This window comes from Myxine glutinosa, chromosome 4 (assembly GCF_964187855.1).
Source record: "Myxine glutinosa chromosome 4, kmMyxGlut1.1, whole genome shotgun sequence".
Lineage (NCBI taxonomy): Eukaryota > Metazoa > Chordata > Myxini > Myxiniformes > Myxinidae > Myxine > Myxine glutinosa.
Window position 1 is genome coordinate 91,124,220 of NC_136264.1, and position 20,811 is coordinate 91,145,030.

A 20,811-nucleotide genomic window follows, 5' to 3' on the forward strand; every position below is an offset into this window, starting at 1 on the left:
ATGTCCCAAACCTCATAAACCGATCTCCACTTCGGGCTGTACCCTGCCCATATGTAGATGTAATTGTCATGGTTCTCTTTTTGAGGCAATGCTTTTTATGGCCGGGTGCCCTTCCTGACGCCAACCCTCTTAGTCGCCTCTTACGACACGCAGGGATACGGTGTACCTATTCTAACCAGGGTACACACCGGGAATAAAAATTCTTTAATAAAACATGATCATTATAATGCTTTTATGCCATTGTGACAAAATTATCAAAATATTTCAATGTGACAGTAAAAATCTTTATTTCCAAAGTGACAAGTACTGTACCTTTGCAGAGTACTGTGCATGCACACACGCACACATGCACACATGCAGACATGCACACACGCACACACACCCCTTGTATTATTGTACTACTGCCTCCAGCTCTTCCATACCCCTTCCTCTTCCCCTCCCCCTTTTCTCTCTTTTGTTGTTTTGCTTAGCATTCATATTACATCTCTGTATTGACGATTTGGAGCAGATGTGGTCGAAAAGGGTACGGGTTAGGAGGAAATAGAGTGGGCCCTTGCATAGTTTATGCTGCGCTACACAATTTATTGCTTATACCATTGTAGGCACAGTTTCTTATGCCTATTATGGTATAATCGTAACGTTGGCATCATTTATTTGATCTGGTTTTAGTGTAGCGTAGACATGGACCAAATGGTTTCGTCCTGTGTCAACGTTCCTTATTCTTTCTTATAAAAGTAATCCATTTTCCTTATTCTTTCCACATTCCTTATTTTTTCTTATTTTTTTCTACATTCGCTAATTATCTTATAAAAGCACGAAATATTCTGGTTTTCTGATATTTATTTATTAGTCCATGGCTGTTTGTGTCTCGCTGCAGGGACATGAGTAGAAACCAGCTGCATTCTGCAGACACTCTTGCTGTTCGACATTTGCGAAGTTTGAAGGAAGTGTGAGTTTGTTAACTTTTTTTCTCAGCCCTCTTTGCCAAACAATCCTTGCAGGGAAGGTTAATTGGTTAAAAATATCATGTCATGTAATATTTGGCGTTCAGATTTATTTCCATACGGCTTATCGTTAAGCACTCATTTGCATGCACACATGCACTTGATTCGTCGGCGAAATCCTTTGTGACCAAAAACTTAATGGTTGTTTGCCTTGTTTACGATGATGTGACCAAATCTGATTTGCTGAGATGCTACTTGTATTTTGCCATGTTGGTGGAAATACAAAAGTGACAATTTTACAATTGAGACCTCTCATTCTAATTTTCATCATTTAAGTCAAAGACTTTCTTGGTGGTAATTCCTGTAGGATGTTTTTAACTGCCCTGGAGTTGTATAAAATATCATTAAGTAATACGAGCTCATGTTCAAGGTGGAGTGACCTAGTCTGCCATATATCTCCCACAGGGACATGAGTGGGCAACTGCCTCACCAATTGATATATGCTCATACAGTATATTCCAATATGAGGGTATCTGATAGAGATTTGAAATGAAGACATTTGGTGAGCAAATCGAAAACAACCTTTAAAAGAAGAAGAAGAAAAGTGTGTTATAACATACAACAGAATACAACACTTCAGGGGAAAGTTCAAACATTTTTCAACGAAACCGTGAAAACTATCTGGGGGAATTCCCTAAATGAGGGCATGAAGGATTCCTAAGGGGGATTAATGATTCCAGCACAGGTTTAGAAGCAGGAATAGAAGAATAGGAGATTGACAGCAGGGAGAGCAGAGAACGAAGGAACAGGGAGGTATATCAGCAAATGTGTTAGTATGGGAGGAGAGGCCTACTTTTTTAATTCTTCGTTGATATGTTTGTTTGAAGGTTAGGTGAAATTGGATCAGAGCAAGAAGGATAAAGTTGAAGAAGTATGGTGAGAACTGGAATTGGAAAGGTGTCGGCTGGAGAGGATTGAGTTATGAAGGAAGGGGAGAAAAAAAAAACGGATGGGGTGAAACACGTGGTCAAGAACGAACGAACATGGGGAGAGAAGGGAATTATTTTATTTTCTTTTTTTGGGATCAAGACTTTTTAAAAATGGTAAGATGTTCGGGGAAGTATGGGATGAAAAAAGACTGAAAAAACAGTGAGAGAACGAAAGTAAATGGACCACAAACGACCGCCGAGAGGAGACAACAAAGCCTCGAGGCCTGGAAAACCAGGCCTGAAAAACGCGGCGGTAACCAACCTAATCCCACATAATCCGCCCTCAATCAAGTCAAGCACAAGCACATAATCAAGTGCATGGGAGGCCATAATCCGGCCGTAAAACATTGCTTCAAAAAGGGGACCGAAAAACAACAACAACTACGGTGCCCGAAAAAGGCCAACCCCCGCTTGCGGGGAAAAATGGCCTCTAAAGGTGGTTTTTTTTTTTTAACCAACCGACGATTATACACAGGTATGCACGATTTACACCGAGATATAACTAGAAACACACAGTAAGCACTCACACCATAAAATAAAAATAGTTTTGACAAAAATACAAATGGGAAAATTACTTGACTTTCGTAGCGTGGAGAGCTTGGAAAAACACACAACCTCACTGGCAAAACCGGAAACGGAAGTGATTTGGTTGTTCTCTTAGTGGATAAGACAGAAGTGGAATTCTGCACGCACTCCCCCCCCCCCCCCCCCCCCGCCCCCGAGTGATTGAACAGCCCGCTTTCGGACCACACAGCTCACCTCCATAGTTTGAGGAAGGAGCTGGAAAAGGTGCCCTACAACATTCTCTGATTCACTTTCTTTGGCCAGCTTACTGCAGTTGATGGTGATCCAATCTCTGCAGTTGAGACAATTATAAATTCAAGGTATGATTCAATAAAGATAACAGCTTTGAAAAATTAAACAAAGGCAAAGGTGACCACAATCACCTTTGGTACATGGAATGTCTGCACTTTAATGGACGATCCTGTTGCGAGTAGACCTGAGAGGAGAACCACCCTGGTCAGTAGAGAACTGGCTAGGTGCAATATTCAGATAGCAGCACTTTATGAGACTCGACTAGCTGGGGAGGACACTGGAAGGAAATTGGAACATGCTATACATTTTCTGGAGTGGGTGCGCAGGGGAAGCTATATGAGAAGCTGGTTTGGGCTTTGCTGTCACAAATCTTCTCGTGGACTAGTTTTCCCAAAGGAGCAAATGACCACCTAATGATGAAGAAACTATACAGGGCCTAAGTGATGGGTCATTGTCAAATAAAATGATCTTTACTAACATCCGCATGACTGTCCAATGCAATCTCGGAGAGATCTGAACTGAGAACCGTTATGTCTTAAAATAACTTTCATGTAAAATGTTTGTTAATAGCAAATTATGACTTGGTCCTGTATTAAAGTACTGTAATGATTTTAAAAAATATGGTGGTATTTTTCCACACTTGTAAAATGTACCAAATCCAAGATGACTGCCACCATAAAAAAGTGGCACAATTTTATCGTTATTTCCCATTAAAAATGTTATTTTAAATAATTTATTATAGGTTTAGAATTGTGTCTGGAGCCCATGACATTGGCAATCCCCATTTTTTTGACATATTTTTTTTCTGAGTGGTAGTAGAGGGTCGCTATGGCACGGCAGATGAGGGTCAGGATGATATTTACAACTTGCTTACCAAAGAAGTTATGAATGAGAAAGTGACCAAAGATATCATAAATCATGACTGATTGGACAGCAGATGTTTGAGGTATTTAAAAACAGAGCATTTGACAGAGGGAAACCTTTCTGTGTGAGACAAAATGAAGAAAAGAAAGCTCGGAACATTCAAAAGTGCAAATGCAACAATAGAAATAAGAGCGGGGGATAAGCTGGTAAAAAGAACAACGAGGACTATTGCAGAGGTTAATCGTCATTTCAAGAAGCTGTTCAGAGCTTGATCTGAAGGAATGCATTGGAACTTGTGAATTTGGCAGATGTGGCAGTAGGGGCTGGAAAAGAAACCACAACTTCAACATTTAGAGTAATCATTATATTGATGGCATGGCTCTTGTGAATTATATGTTCAAAACGGATCAATTGAAAACATGCCATGACTTTGCACAATAATTTCGTGACTAGCTCAGCAACCTGGTGTTGGCTTAGCGGTTAGGGTGCCGGCTTGGGATCCTAGGATCCTGGGTTAGAATCCCGGTCGATCGCTGAATTAACGCCAGGGGGGTTGACTCAGCCTGTCATCCTTCCGAGGTCGGCAAAAGTGAGTACCAGCTTGCTGGGATGAATGATCACGGTGTGTACCCCAATTTAGAATAGGCACACTGTATCCCTGCGCATCGTAAGAGCGTGACCAAGGGTTGGTGTCAGGAAGGGCATCCGGCCATAAAAACATTGCCTCAAACAGGGAACCATGAATTGTCATGGGGCCCGCAAGGCTAACCCCTGCTCTAGCGGGGAAAAATGGCCTTAAAACGATCATTCATTCATATTTATTTCTCAGGAACATGGCAGCAAATTACGATGAAGTTAGATTGGTATTTGATAGATATCTCAACATGTCCCTCAAATAACAAATGAGGAACAAAAAGAGGACAAAAGGGAGACCAACATATTACCACATCATGGATAGTGCGTTGAATGAATGAATGATCGTTTTAAGGCCATTTTCCCCACTAGAGTGGGGGTTAGCCTTGCGGGCCCCATGACAATCATGGTTCCCTTTTTGAGGCAATGTTTTTATGGCCGGATGCCCTTCCTGACGCCAACCCTTAGTCGCCTCTGACGATGCGCAGTGGTTAAGTTGACTAAACTCTTTCAGTCCCTATGGAATCAAGGCACTATCCCTCAAGAGTTCAAAAATGTCTCCATTGTGCATCTTTACAACTGCAATGAACATCGACAATTATGTGACAACCACATGGGGATCTCCCCTATTTCATTTGCGAGATAATTTACACTGAAAATGATACTGAATTATACTGCCAAAATTATACCGAATCACCTTGAGGACCATCTCAATGAGGATTTGCTGTCAAAGAGTCAGTGTAGCTTCAGGAAAGGCCGTGGAGTTTTTGAGGTGGTGTTTGCAGCTCGTCAGATCCCCCAAAAATGTCTAAAACAAAATGTTGATCTTTACATTAGATTTGTTTACCTGACCTTTAACACTCAACCGTGAGGGCTTCTGGAAGATATTGAAGAAGTTTGACTGCCCAGAAAAAAATTCTCAAAACTAGAACAGCACTCGGTAGAGCACATACCCCCGCCAGGCTGAATAGTTTGTTTTGTATCTGACTGATAGGCCGGATCTGGATTCGGACCTGAATCAAAATCGAATCGGCTTGTTCTTGTCACCTAACGAACTCATCCACCAAGTTTAGGCATAACTCGTCCAAAACGTTTTTTAAAATATCATGTTATGCAGTGCATTCAGAAAGTATTCAGACCCCTTCACTTTTTTCACATTTTGTTGTGTTGCAGCCTGATGCTGAAATCGTTTAAATTCATTTTTCCCTCATCAATCTACACTCAATACCCCATAATGACAAAGAGAAAACAGGATTTTAGAAAGTTTTGCAAATTTATTAAAAAGAAAAAACTGAAATATCACATTGACATAAGTACATAAGTATTGTTTGTTGATTGTGCTTTGAATGCTGGATCACTATCAGACATGTAAAAGAGGATCCGTTCTCGTCGGCATGTGACAATTTTGGTTTCACATTCAACATAAAGAAGGCTGAAGTCCTGTATAAACCTGCTCCAGTAAACAATATGTGGTGCCTAAGGAACAGAGGAAGGATCAAAATCTGACAGCAGTGGAAAAGATTCCCCATCCTGGCAGCACCCTTTCTCTAAATGTTAATATTGATGATGAGACAAACACAAGGATAGCCAAAGTAGGCGCAGCCCTTGGCAGACTTCACAAACCAGTCTGGGATCGCAGAGGAATAAGACTGGACACGAAACTGGAGGTCTACAAAGCTTGTTCTTTCAACACAATATTATGCCAGTGAAACATGGACAGTGTATCTGTGCCACACAAAGAAGCTTAATTATTTCCACATGAGCTGTTTGTGAAAGCTTCTTGATATTAATAACCAGGAAAAAGTCCCTGACACAAAGTGCTCCAATTGGCATAAATGCTGAGCATTCATGCCACAGCTGAGATGGCCTGTTCATGTGGCAAGAATGTCAGATACACATCAGTCAAAGAGACTGTTTTATGGTGAACTCAACACAGGTAAACATTCCCTTTGTGGTCAGAAAAAACTTGACAAAGACACCCTTAAGGCATCCCAGAAATGCTTCAACGTTCATCTCGACTCTTGAGAGAGTCTTTCCAAATATTGTTCAGCATCGCGAGGTGTATTCCATAATGGTGCAGTTTCCTTCGAGCTTTAGCGCAAAACGGAGCGAAGAGAAAGTGTAAAGAAAGAAAGAATAGAATTGCTACCTGTGCCACAAACCAGCTGTCATCAGTAGTGATCATGCCTGTTACAGAACCTTCCTGACAATGATTTAGCTTAGCAGTCACTTATGCACTCACCAAAACCCAAACCAACAATTCTGAACAATGTCGAATGTGATCATCTTTGCTTGCAAAGGCCAAACACACACGGTGTATGTAATGCCCGTGAGTGTCTCGTCAAAATGTGAATGTGTTGTTGGCTTTTGTTCTTTCTTCATCCAATAACCCTCTTCAACCCCCAACCCCATTCTTCATCCAATAACCCTCTTCAACCCCCAACCCCATTCTTCATCCGATAACCTTCTTCAACCCCAAAACCTTCCCACACAACCAAAATATATAAACCCTGGTGACGTCTTTGTGCCTGAATCACTGTTCTCCTTCCCACAACTCCCTCCGCCACCCTCACCGCGTCCCCAGTAAAATGACGTATATAAACTTATGAGTTGAATTAATAAAACACAGGCATGATGAGCCAAATGGCCTTCTGTGTACCAGTTCTTTGTATTTCCTTGTACTTGACATTTGGCATCATGGTTGCGAGTATTTTTTTGTTTTCTGGTGTTCTGCCCAAGTAAAGGCAGGTTCAGGACTGCCGAAGCAGTTTCTTTGCAAGGGTTATACTGGGTAATTTGCCATTGCCTTTCCCAGCAGTAGTTAGGAGAGAAATTTGTAATTTGCCCATGGTATCAGGAATAGATCGCCTCCTCTTTGTGAAGGACACCGTGGGATCGGGAAGTATATTGTCCACCGACTAATGCCGGCAGAAAGGACGCTAATTTGACGTCCACCCGATAGAAGGCACACACATTGATGAGTCACTCTGCCTCTGAAACACCGAGATGACGGTTTATAGTTGGTTTGGGATTCAAACCCAAGCAAGACAGTTTGGAGGCCATCCATTATTGTGAGAACTAAAATCAACTTGCAGGTGGTTTGAATGATTTTGGAACCAGCAGTCAGTGTGCCATCATGCATCCAAGCAGCTGTTGTTTCATGCTTTAAGGAAAGCTACTGTGAGGTGGGAAAGGCTTCTCCTTTCCCGGTGGTCACTTTTAATGCCACACCGATACCTTGATTTTTCTAGTGAGAATTTTTCTAAACCTTTTGGGCCCAGACTATAAACCCTTTGTTTGCAGGCCTTTGTATGGCATTTAGGCCATGGTAGACCAACTATATTATTGGAGCACCATCAAGCTAAGACTAATCTATGACAGGATCTCATGGTGTCTCCATGGATTTTTTCTGAATAAGTGCTGTCCTTAATGGTTAGACAATTTTATTTTTGGATCTCTGTGCTTGTGGGGGCATTGTAGATGGGCATCCATCCCAAAAATACGGGTGATATATTGACCGAGTTGTTGGGGTGATGACAGCAACACATTTATCAGCAGTTCGGATCAGTTTGGTTTTCTTTGCCACCGAAGCCAGTGAATCTGGCTTTATGCAAGGTCATTGAGATCTTTCAATCTACACAGTATTGGCACTGTGTGCATGGACTGGGAAGGTCTCAAGCCTCAACTCGTCCTATTTGGCAGTGATGCACATCCTGCAAACTTGTGGTTTGTGGAAAATGCTTTTGTAGAATTGTGATATGACAATGTGAGGACAGGAAGTGGAGCCTATTGCTGGCATGAGATCTGAGCTTGTGTCGTAGTTGATGTGTTGTCCTGACGGTTGTGTATCTGTGCCGTTTGCTTTTCTGCAGGAGGCTGGCCCATAACAAGCTTACTGAAATTCCAAACTTTGGAGAGGCAGCGCCGAACATCACTCTTCTCTCATTGTATGTTCTACCTACACCAGTAACACACTCACTGTGAACAGTCTAAATTATTGAGATTTAGGAAATTGAGTAATTGAGGAATGTAGCATTGAACTTTTCACGGTGTTCATGTGAATAATGACAACCTGCGACTGTATTATCCTCATCTGTTCCATTATACTTTTGGGGTTAACCTGTTCAGTGTTCTTGAAGGCTCTTGACAAAAGTATTTGGTCTCTACAATTCATTATTTCACTTAATTTTACAGAACCTTTGTTTTTGATTCAGAACTGAATAACTATGTTTTAAAACTAATTAAAACTAATTTGCGATTCTTTCGCTTTCCTGCGCGTTTGTGCACGCTATGGCGATTTCTTTACCAAACTCCGCAAGCCGTTCGCTTTGGACCAAACCATTTCATGTAAATAGAGGGGGGGGATTGTCACCGTACTCGCAAGCCGTTCGCTTTGGACCAAACCATTTCATGTAAATAGAGGGGGGGGATTGTCACCGTACTCGCAAGCCGTTCGCTTTGGACCAAACCATTTCATGTAAATAGAGGGGGGGGATATAATTTTAGATATATATATAGTACGGGCATGCCCTAGTCCTTTTAAATCAGAAAATAAAAAGAAATGGCATTGGCAAAATTATTCACACCCAAGACTTAATATTTGGTAGCACAGCCTTTGGACAAAATAACTGTAGTCAAGCGCTTCCTATAGCCATGAATGAGCTTCCTACACCTCTCGACTGGCAGTTTAGCCCAATCTTCTTGTGCAAACTGCTCCAGTTCTCCCAGATTTGAAGGTTGCCTTCTCCCAACTGCTGTTTTCAGAACTCCCCACAGGTGTTCAATGGGATTTAGTTCTGGAATCATTGCTGGCCACTTCAGAACAGTCCAGCGTTTTGTCTTGAACCATTCCTGGGTGCTTTTTAAAGTGTGTTTGGGGTCATTGTCCTGCTGCAAGACCCATGACCTTCGACAGAGTCCCAGCTTTCTGACACTGGGTTGAACATTGCGCTCCAAAATGCCTTGGTAATCTCCTGATTTCATGATGCCATGCAAACATTCAAGGCACCCATTGCCATAGGCAGCACAGCAACCCCAAAACATCACTGAACCTCCTCCATGTTTGACTGTAGGGAAGGTGTTCTTTTCTTTGAAGGCTTCATTTTGTTTTCTGTAAACATCGAGTTGATGTGCTTTATCAAAAAGCTCTAATTTGGTCTCATCTGTCCACATGACATTCTCCCAGAAGGATTTTGGCTTGTTCAGGTGTGTTTTGGCAAACTCCAGTCGGGCTTTCTTACGTCTTTCTCTCAGCAGTGGGGTCCTCCTGTGCCTCCGAACATAGAACACCCTTTCATTGAGTTGGCGACGGATGGTGTGAGTTGAAATTGTCGTACCTTGCGCCTGAGGGTCAGCTTGAATCTGTTTGCAGTTGATTGAGGTGCTTTCTCTACCATTCGAACAATCCTTCGCTGCAATCTTCGATCAAGTTTTCTCTTGTGGCCACGTCCAGGAAGGTTCTCTACAGTGCCATGGGCCTTAAACTTCCTGATAACATTGCGTACGGTGGACACAGGAACATCAAGGTCTGTAGAGATGGACTTGTAGCCTTGAGATTGTCCATGCTTGGCTACAATCTTGTGTCTGACCTCCTCAGACAATTCTCTGATTTTCTTTGTTTTGTCCATGCTCATTGTGGTACACATGGTGACACAAAACAGCAGAATCACTCCTTTTCTCCATTCAAACTGGTTGAATGAGTGATTTTTATATTGCAGGCACCTACAACTCACTACAGGTGAGTTCAATTACAAATTAAACGAGAATCACATGCTTGAAATCTAATTATTTCTAACAACTTTTTTAAGGTGCCAATAATATTGTCCAGGCCATTTTATGATTTCTGTGTGGCATAAGCTAAGATTTCGTAATTTTTTCAGCTTTTTTGTTTTGTTCCAATGCAAACCAAAGAAATACATTTGTGGATACCAAAATATTTTTTCATTTCAACAATTTTCTGGAATAAATGGTGCATTATTTGAAAAAAGTGCAAAGGTGCCAATATTTTTGGCCACGACAGTACAATATGTATTTGTCCATTGTCTCTTGATGTCCTTGAAATTCACGTTAAGATAGTTCACTGATATCTACTAATGCCATCTACTAATGTCATAAAACTGCATGTGGTTTATATACAAGCTAAACTATATACGCCTTCAATCAATGTAGAAAATAAAAATAACACTTTTGCTTTTCAGGCATCGGAACCACATCCGGACATTACATGCTGAACATCTTGCACGTTGCTCTTCGCTCCTCACGCTGGATCTGAGTGCTAATCATCTGACAGGCAAAGGACTGTACACCCTGTCATCTAGCATCCCTCTGCACACACTGTAAGCCATTTGGGATGCTAGAGAACATCATATCTATTTACGTTTTTTGTTTCAATGTTTGTTTCTTCATTTATTTATTTATTTTTATTTCCCCATGCTGTTTACATTTGTGTTCATGTGCATAACTAAATGGGCCAAATTTAAGAAAGGCGCTTAGTGAGTGGCTTCCTAACACACACCTAACCCTTAAACACTGACAAAAACATTGTTGTCCGTGCACAGCTAATCACCCGTCTTGACAGAAATTTACGAAGGGAGATAAACAGCCGATTAGTTGTGCACGCTTAAGTTATGATTTGATGCCTTTCAAACATTAATTTTGTTCAGAGGGCATTTTAAGAAGTTACCTCACCAATTCACCTAAATGACTCGGCATTGGCCTCGTGTATGTCAATTTTTAGTTTGTGTGTTTCAACGACGGCAACATGTCGGGAAAGAAAAGAGGGACAATTTTTCATTCGAGCACAATCACAGTTTGCACATCAGCAACACCTATCGAGCACCTACACACAGAAGTAAAAATGCTAAAAATCAAAGAATACTTAGACATGAGAGGTACACAGTTCCTTGCAACGGCAAATACCAACCCTATTCACCCATGACACGACATGTACAACCACCCACAGGCCCCTAGACACATTATAACCATACCACAAAGACACCAGTGACATCCTTCGTAACACCCCCCCACCAAACAACGGAAACTACAAAAAACAGATCCACACCCACATCACCATAAACGCAATATACAACCTGGGCCCAAACAATATCTTGGCCACATAACCCCCACACATCGATGACAGAGAGAAATTACTCCGCAGGTATGATCATGTTCACCTTCCACACCTTCGCTGTGGACACCACCCACAACTTTTACACTACAAACATCGACTCGATGACACCACTGATGACACCTGCATTCACTGCCTGGCCGCTCCAACACATTAATACACATTATGGGAGACTGCACGGTCCTGGCTTCACATAGGCAAGAGCACAACATCATGGATGTGAGGGATCTCTGGGTCGCTCCCATGAGATTGATCGGCTATCTCCGTGCTGCTGGTCTGTTCAACGAGGACTGACTGGGGCAACACAACAACAACAATAACTATGAAATTATGTTTAATCTCCATGACCATGGTGCATAGTTTGACAGCAACAAACAACTTTCACATTGTAATGCCTGTTATATCCAGATGCGTGCTCTGCCGCGCTGGCACGTTTTAGCAGTCTTCTATTTGCCATGTTCCATGGCTCTAACATGAGGAGAGAGAGGAACTGTTTATGACCTCAGAAGACGATATCAAGCCATTGGATCAATAAGAGATATGTATACCAAGAAGACGACGTCCCAGAATGACAATTGCCACTCAGGACTGATGCATTCTCACAACCCATCTATGCAATCGGTTTTAAACTGCCCAGCGTATGGTAAACGCACCATGGACCTCGCATGATAAGTAACACCGTCTTGAGCGGTCACCATGATGAAGGGATCCATGCTTGTCGTCCTGGTCAACGTCCAAGACTTGCACTGGGACACACCCAAACATCCTTGCCGTGGTCAAATCAGCATGTCCAATGGACATGGAGGCAATGGGCAAGTGTTATGTTTTTTTTTCTTTTCTTTATACATGGTCAAGGCTCGTGGAAGAAGAGACTGGGACACAACATAACAATGGGAACGTCACGAGAAAGGGGATAACACCAACAGCAGGATGGAGGGATAAAGCAGATGGTGATGGACAAAAGAGGGATGCAGGTGATAATGAGGAGTAGGGGAGAACGCATGGAGTGGATAAGGTGGCTACATAACCAAAATTTTGGGAGGGGTGAGGAATGGTTTAGCGGGTGTAAAAAAAAAAAAATCATGGTTTTGGATGGGGGTGAACACTTGAGATGGTGATGAACAGCTGTCTTGAAGACCTGGAGGGAAGAATGACATTGAAGACTGTGGAAGTGGTTCCACAGGCGAGGGAAAAAATTAATATATGAGTGGAGGTGAGCAGTGGTTGTGGATTTAGTCAGTTTTACGAGGATGGGGTTGCTGGTGGATTGTCTGTGTCCTACAGCTACCTGGGTTTTGGGGGGGGACAAACAACAAAGAGAGCACAGGGTGCACGACCATAAATGAGGCGGAAGAAGACAGAGAGACCACTGACCTGTTGGTGATTGTGAAGTGATTGGCTTATAGATGCAGCTTCGTCGCGAGAGATTCCAATGATCTTGAAAGCTTTGGTTTCCACGGTGTCAAGATGTGATGTGAAGATGTTCACGGCGTCAAGAGCAAGTTGTGAGGCTGGGCAACCGGTCCAGAAGGAAGAGCAGTATTCCATGAAGCTGCAGATTAAAGCCTTGTAGGTGGATAGGAGCTCAGGTGTGCGAAGGAAGGACTTTCCACAACAGAGGATGCCCAGTCGGCCTCTGTCTTTGCAGGCCAACTTTGAAATGTGGCTTGCCCAAGAGAGATCATAGCTGAGAGTTAGACCCAAGAGTTTGAGTGACTGAACCTTTTTGAGAGGGTTGTTGAGAAAGTCGATGGGACAGTTTGTTGTACAGTCCTTTCAGAGGGAGAGAGTGAGTGTATGGGATTGCTCAGGATAGAAAGGCGCATTCCAAGTGTTTTTAGAGTTTGTGATTTTGTCACGGTCTGAGGAGACTGAAGAGACGTCAGCAGTGGAGTGTCGTGGAGTCATCAGCAAAGAGATAGAGGATTTTCCTGAAAGTCAGTGAGATCATTGATGAAGATTAGGAAGAAGATTGGGCCTATAACACTGCCTTGATGGACTCCAGCCTTGACAGGGAGATAGAAGAATGTGTTCCATTGAGAGCCACTCATTGGCTTTGAGATTGGAGGACCTTTTACACCAACCTGATCTGTATACATGGCGATCTGACAGCAGATTGATACATTGATGGGGTCTTGCAGCAACACATGTTTCCTACCCTTCAACAACCTCATTCAGGAATCATAATTATGCACGATAATGCAACTACTCACAAAGCCATTTGAACATGGAACGTTGTTGTTAATGTCATGACACCCTGGCCTGCCATTTCGCTGGAAATAAATCCAATTGAACATTTCTGGAATATCATTGATTGGTGCTTTTGAACCTTGCCAAGGCAACCACAAACCCTTGGCGAGCTGGGGGCAGGGACTGATTTTGTCATGGAATGCTATTCTCCAGATTTAGATTTGAGTGACCATGTGGTCAATACGACTTTGGTGCATTGCAGTGATTTACTGACGGAGGTGGACAAAAGCAGTATTTAAATTGATGCTTCCACATTGGATCCCTATGTAAAAACATTCGTCACAACGCATTGCATGATTAGATCACAATGAAATGGATATGTAATTATTCAGCATTTATCTCTGTCAAAGGTTTGCACCTCGTGTGTTTGTCCTATGATGTCACATAAATAAATCTCATCAACAACAATCACGTTTTCGGTGTTTTTTATGGCAAAGAGTGTATATTGGGTGTTAAGGCAGGGCTATGATTTGCACCTTAACTGTCAGAAACCAAAATTGTGTTTTGTTGAAATTATTTCCTGTTTTCCCATTGGCCTGTAAACTGAGCCACTCTAACAAGTATAACGAACGATGTATTCTTGCATGTTTGTTTTTTTTCCTTTACTAGCATTTGTGAGCTGAAATTACCCTTGCCATTTTAAAATAATTGATTTGTTAGTGAGAACTGTATCAAATCAAATTCAAGATGTTGGTTGACTTGATTATTCCCATGTATAATTATCGATACAACACTCAGCAAGTTCCTTTTTGCAAAATGCTGTAATGTATTTTTTTTATTTTTTTTTATTTTTTGTATACAGAGTCAAGGCTCATGAAAGAGCTAACACATTAAACATGAGAACAGGCACAGACCCATAAAACATACAATAAATAAAGGGAGCGGGAGACAAGAGGGGGAGAGAGAGGAAAACATACAAGCACAACAACAGTAGAGAACAGGGATGCCGGTAGATCTGTGGAAGAGAGAGGGCAAGCGGATGGGGGTTGGAGGGGTCGGGGGAGGAAAGGGGTATACGGTATAAAACAAATTGACACAACTAGGAATTTCAGGATTACGTTGGAGATTGAAAGAGGTGGATTTGGGGTGTTTTACTGGGGGTAGAAAAGATGAAGGATTTGGATGGGGGAAGATAGATGTCGGTGAACAGCTGTTTTAAACACCGGGAGGGAGGAGTGGGATTGAAGAAAGTGTGGGAGTTTGTTCCAGAGGTGGGAGAAAAGAGGAATGAAAGAGTGAAGGTGAGCAGAGAGTCTTGATTTTGGCAGTTTCACCAGAAGAGGTTGCTGGCAGATCTTGTGCGTCCTGCAGGAAAATTTGGGGGACAGAGCACAGACAGAGCAGGTGGAGCTAGGCCGGAGAGGAGTCTGTAGAAGACAGAAAAACCACCAACCTGCCTGCGGTGACGGAGAGAAAGGCCCTCAGAATCTGCTTCATCATGGGAGATACCAATGATTCTGAAAGCTTTGGTTTCAACAGCGTGAAGCCGAGCTAGGTGTGAGGAGGAGTACCAGCCCAGAGGGGAGAGCAGTATTCCAATGAGCTGCGGATGAAAGCTTTGCATGTGGCGAGGAGCTCAGAAGTGCCCAGAAAGGACTTCGCATGATGGAGGATGCCCAGACGCCGACTGGTTTTGGCGGCCAGCCTGGAAATGTGGTTTTCCCAGGGCAGATCATGGCAGATAGTGAGAACCAAAAGCTTGAGTGACAGAACTGCAAGTGGATTGTTCAGAAAGTAGATGGGAGTGTTGTCCAGACGGTCTTTATGGAGAGACAAAGTGAGAGTGTGAGATTTGTCAGGATTGAAAGTCATGTTCCACTTGTTTGACCAGTTTGTGATATTGTCCAGGTCTGCAGAGAGTGAAGAGGCTGCAGCCTGCCAATCTCAGGGTTGAGATATGGAGCGGAAGAGATTGGCGTCATCAGCAAAGAGATAGAGAGGATTTTCCAGAGAGTTGGAGAGATCATTAATGAAGACCAGAAAAAGCACAGGGCCCAGAACACTGCTTTGGGGAACTCCAGCCTGAACAGGAAGGGGAGACTAGAGAATTCCATTCAGGGCCACATGTGCCCTGCGACCAGAGAGGAAGTCAGCAAGCCATGTGTGGATGTTTCCATGGATACCATAGGAAGAGAGTTTGGTGAGCAGAGCGGGTTTCCAGACTATCGAAGGCACGAGATATGTCAAGGGAGACAGCTCTGATTTCCTGTTTGGCATTGAGGATGTCCATCCATTGTTGAGTCAGCAGAAGCAGCATGTCCATAGTAGAATGACCTGGTCTGAATCCAAATTGATGATCGGAGATCAAGCCATTGGAGAAGAGGAAGGATTTATTATTAGAAGCGATGATGGAATCCATGGCCTTGCTGATGATTGTTCTGTAGTTGCAAGGCTCTGTTTTTGCACCTCTTTTGTGTAAAGCGGTAATGTTGGCTGATTTTCAAACATATGGCAGATGACCTTGAGCAAAAGAGGGGATGAAGAGAACAGAGAGAGGGTGAGATAGAGCAGCAGAGTAGGATTTTAGGACCCATGGGATGATTTCCGTCTGGTCCAGTTGCAGAATCGAAGTCGAGGTTTGACAGAAACTTCTCCACCTTGTCAGGAGAGAAGTACACAGAGTCAATGAGCAGCTGGGTTTGACTGGGTAAGGTGGGTACAGAGAGAGATTGGTTTGGGACACAAGATTTTGAGGCAAACACAGAGTTGAGGCATTCGCTTTTTCATGGGCAGTGTCAGCTGTGTAGCCATTTGAGATGAGGGAGGGGGTGGAGGGGGAACAAACACCAGAAACGGATTTGACCAGATGCTATCAGGATTTGGAGGGGGCAGACAGGTTTGAGAGTACAGTGTTGAGAGTAGAGATATATTGTTTTCTGGCTGTCCTGATGGTGGACACACACTTGTTCCGAGCTTTGTGAAAGGAACTGAGATTACCTTCAGTTGGACTTGCCTTCCTTGAAGCGAAGGCAAGGTGTTTCAGGGCAACTGCCTCACCACAAGATTCAGTGTACCATGGATGGGTGGAAGGGTATGACTAATGAAGATGAGATGGGATGAATCTGTGCATGAGAGAGAGAGCAATTTACTTTGGAAGAATTCCTAGAACTAGCAACCGTACCTGCCCTACGGGCGGGGCTTCAATTGGGAAGCCCAAATGAGAAGGTAAAATATCAGAAATTGAAGGCTTTTTTATTTTAAACGATACATATAAACATCCGTTGAATCATACCACACGCAAATCATCAAAATCTAAACAGTTCATGGCTAAACAGTACATGGACGATCACGTACCACGTACGTCTCGCGTCTCGCTCGCTCTCATGTTGTCCCGATAATGATCCTTCCGCAGGTTCACCGACGGAAACCTTGTTACGACTTTTACTTCCTCTAGACAGTCAAGTTCTCTCATCTTTTCGGTGCACCGGCACGAGCCGAAAATGGCCCGTGCAGGGGCTGATCCGAGGATCTCATCGAACCGTCCGATCGGTAGTAGCGACTGGCGGTGTGTACAAAGGGCAGGGACTTAAATCAACGCGAGCTGATGACTCGCGCTTACTGGGAATTCCTCGTTTGTGGGGCAGTGTCTCAAGCCCCAGTCCCCATCACGGATGGGGCTCAGCGGTTTACCCGAGCCTGATAGCGAAGGGCAAGGTACACGCTGGCCCGTCCAGTGTAGGGCGTGTGCGGCCCCGGACATCGAAGGGCATGAAACGTTCATTAAACATTAAGCGTTCATTCAACATTAAACGTTCATTGAAGGATTACGAAACGAAAAACATTACGAAATTACGTTCACACCGTCACGTCAAACATTACCGTGAACACATACATCGTCACAACATCGTCACAATGAACGTTATGCGAACGCGAATGTTATGTGGGAGTTCAAACCTGAGAATGCTGGAGACCAAAGCTGAAATTGGGAAAACTAAATAGCCTATTTTACTCCCAGGCGTCCCAGGATTACCCACCCAAAATATCTTTGTGATCGGTTCAGCAGTTTTTACGGTACCTTCGAACAGACAGACGGACATTTGGTGAATTATAGTAAGACTAGCGGGGTCACCCGTGGGAATCCCCCGGGCATGGATGTGTGTGACATTTCGACATATTGAGTTAGATGCTGCACATTCATTTTTACAAAATGGTTTCTGGCAAGTCATCAGATCCAGAAATGGTGTAATGAACACAATTTATTTATTTCACATAATATGTGACCCCTCACTCCTCTCCACCTGACACTCTCCTCTCTCCACCGAGCACTCCTCTCCTCTCCAATCCCTCACATTCCTCTCCTCTCCAATCCCTCACCTCTCCAATCCCCCACACTCCTCTCCTCTCCAATCCCTTACATGCCTCTCCAATTGCGCCTCACACGCCTCTCCAATCGCGCCTCACACTCCTCTCCAATCGCGCCTCACACTCCTCTCCAATCGCGCCTCACACTCCTCTCCAATCGCGCCTCACACTCCCCTCCAATCACCCCTCACACTCCTCTCCAATCGCGCCTCACACTCCTCTCCAATCGTGCCTCACACTCCTCTCCAATCGCGCCTCACACTCCCCTCCAATCACTCCTCACTCTCCTCTCCAATCGCTCCTCACTCACCTCTCCAATCGCGCCTCACACTCCTCTCCAATCGTGCCTCACACACCTCTCCAATCGCGCCTCACACTCCTCTCCAATCGTGCCTCACACTCCTCTCCAATCGCGCCTCACACTCCTCTCCAATCGCGCCTCACACTCCTCTCCAATCGCGCCTCACACTCCTCTCCAATCGCGCCTCACACTCCTCTCCAATCGCGCCCCACTCTTCTCTCCAATCGTGCCTCACACTCCTCTCCAATCGCTCCTCACACTCCCCTCCAATCGCTCCTCACACTCCCCTCCAATCGCTCCTCACTCTCCTCTCCAATCGCTCCTCACTCGCCTCTCCAATCGCTCCTCACTCGCCTCTCCAATCGCTCCTCACTCGCCTCTCCAATCGCTCCTCACTCGCCTCTCCAATCGGCTTTTACCCGTCTCGTTTCTCTCGTTTTTCTCCCGTCTCTTTCTTTTTCTTGCTCCATCATGTTCAAGTCTGCATTGACGTTTGTCGATGGACTCGTTCGCCCGTCTCATTCGTTTTCTTGCTACATCCTGTTCAAGTCTGCGTTCTTCATCGATCGTCTCATTCATTTTGGAAATAGAAGTTTCCACGCAGCGCATGAATTGTCACGATCCTCAAGAGGAAGTGTCTCGTAATCATCAAATGATAAATGGCAAGTAAATTATATTGTGGAAAATTAAAGATTTCAAATAAACCTATTTAAAGTGTATGCGCACATAACTAATAAAAAAAAACGAAGAAATATCTCTCGGTAATTTCCTGAAACATATTTTACTTCCGGCTAATAATGTTGAATGAAATAAAAATGAAGAAATATATGTCGGCATCATTGACGTTTTTGTGACGACTGTCATCAAACGAAAAAGTAATATATCTTAACGGAAAAGCAAAAGCGAATTTTAAATATATGTCGACACGTTGCCGTCGGTGTCATGTTGGGCGGTGTATGATACATCATGATGCGATTTAAAAAAATATATCTCTGCATTTTCCCGCGTGTGTGGAATGTTCTCAATTATTGCTGACACCGAGTCTAAAACCATCGATAAAAATGAAATCAGATGGTGAGTTAGATTGGAGATAAAGGCGTGAGAGACTCAATGGCCTTGAAGTTACAGGCCTTTGAGAATTCATTTCGTTCTATAAACGGCAACTTTCATCAGATTTTCTTCCCGTTTTTTTTCAACCGAGTCTAAAACTATGTTAGCGACTGTGAAAAATGAAATGATATATCGAATTTGATTTGAAATAAAACTGGGAGAGAGAGCAAGACACCACGGGCCTACAAAACAGGCCTCAAAGCTATGTGAGTTAATAAAATTGTGGATATTTTTTGAAGCGAAGCCTCTCCCAGAATGGGTGGAGCTACTCTGCAAACCGAGTAAGCCACACCCCGGACAGACGCCCAACAGACAGACAGACAGACAGAAGCATCTACGGCTATTATAATATAGATGAGTTGATGTCAGAGGCAGTAGAGATGGGAGACCATTCCAGATGTTTGATGGCTGCTTGAAGACCATGCCATTCGGCCTGAGTGAAATGCCCGACTAGTCGATGTTGAGGAGGCTCTCTGAGAATGGCCAGAGAAATGTCCACTTTAACAAGGAAATTATCAGATGAACCGATTGGAGCAGAAGAAGAACAGCAGACATTTGCAGGGAAGTTTGTCGTAAAGAAGTCTAGAAGAGAAGATGCTCCATTGACTGAGATCCGGGTCGGGAAGTTGACAGATTGTGTCAGTCCCAATGATTCGCATAAGTCCTTTGCTGAGGTGCCATGGCTGGTGCGAGAGGTACCCACACTCAGCCAGCTGGCATGATGATAGTTGAAGTCGCCACATATGAGGAAGAGAGATGTTTAACTAACGTCAATGATGTTGCATTGGCTTATCCATTTATTAAATTGAGTTTTTGCTGGATGTCTGACTTTTAATCTGTAGTTACTTATTGAGTCATATCTGTACTCTTATTATTGCAAATGTATTCATCATGGTGTGGGTCATTGGGTTTGTTGCCAGGGTGTTAAGTGGAAACAGGATACGTGTCCTTCACGCTGGAAGTTTGGACAGCTTGTCGAGCAGTTTGCGTGTACTTCACCTCGCTCGTAACAGGCTCACATCGCTTCCTAAAAATGCCTTCAACCTGGGGCAGCTGCAGGAGCTGTAAGTGTGGGTTTGGGTACAGTAGAGAGGGGGTTGGAGGGGTTATCAAACGTATCTCTGACTTGAAAAATCTCAAAAACCACAGCTTGCAATGGATGCTTGTATTTTATTAATCGTTGGCCATTTAATCTGGCTCGATTTTGGTGATAATTTTGATTTCTTTCTTGATTTGGGTACTTGAGGGTGTGCCAAAAACGGAATTGGACGCTGTCCATTTACAAATGACGTTTTGGTACCTTAATTAGGTATTTCATTAAAGTACCTTAATTAGTCATTTAATGTAATTTAACTGATTACCCGTTTATAGGGATGCCTTACAACTTCTGAACTAATGGGCATAGAAGGCTCAATTTGGTGTCTAAATGTAGGTTTTTAGGTACAGCGAGACGATTGGAACAAAACTCTTGCTGAT

General features: G+C 43.5%; 1 protein-coding gene across 2 annotated transcripts in view; it reads left to right on the forward strand.

The window, feature by feature from the left end:
- The window catches only part of LOC137424981 (leucine-rich repeats and immunoglobulin-like domains protein 1), a 115,724-nt gene that overhangs the window by 52,757 nt on the left and 42,156 nt on the right, over positions 1 to 20,811 (forward strand). For both annotated transcript variants that reach the window (XM_068112922.2, XM_068112923.2), the window contains exons 9-12: positions 878 to 949; positions 8,119 to 8,193; positions 10,444 to 10,581; positions 20,256 to 20,399. In XM_068112922.2, the coding sequence (XP_067969023.2) occupies positions 878 to 949; positions 8,119 to 8,193; positions 10,444 to 10,581; positions 20,256 to 20,399 (429 nt within the window). The remainder of the gene's footprint in view (positions 1 to 877; positions 950 to 8,118; positions 8,194 to 10,443; positions 10,582 to 20,255; positions 20,400 to 20,811) is intronic.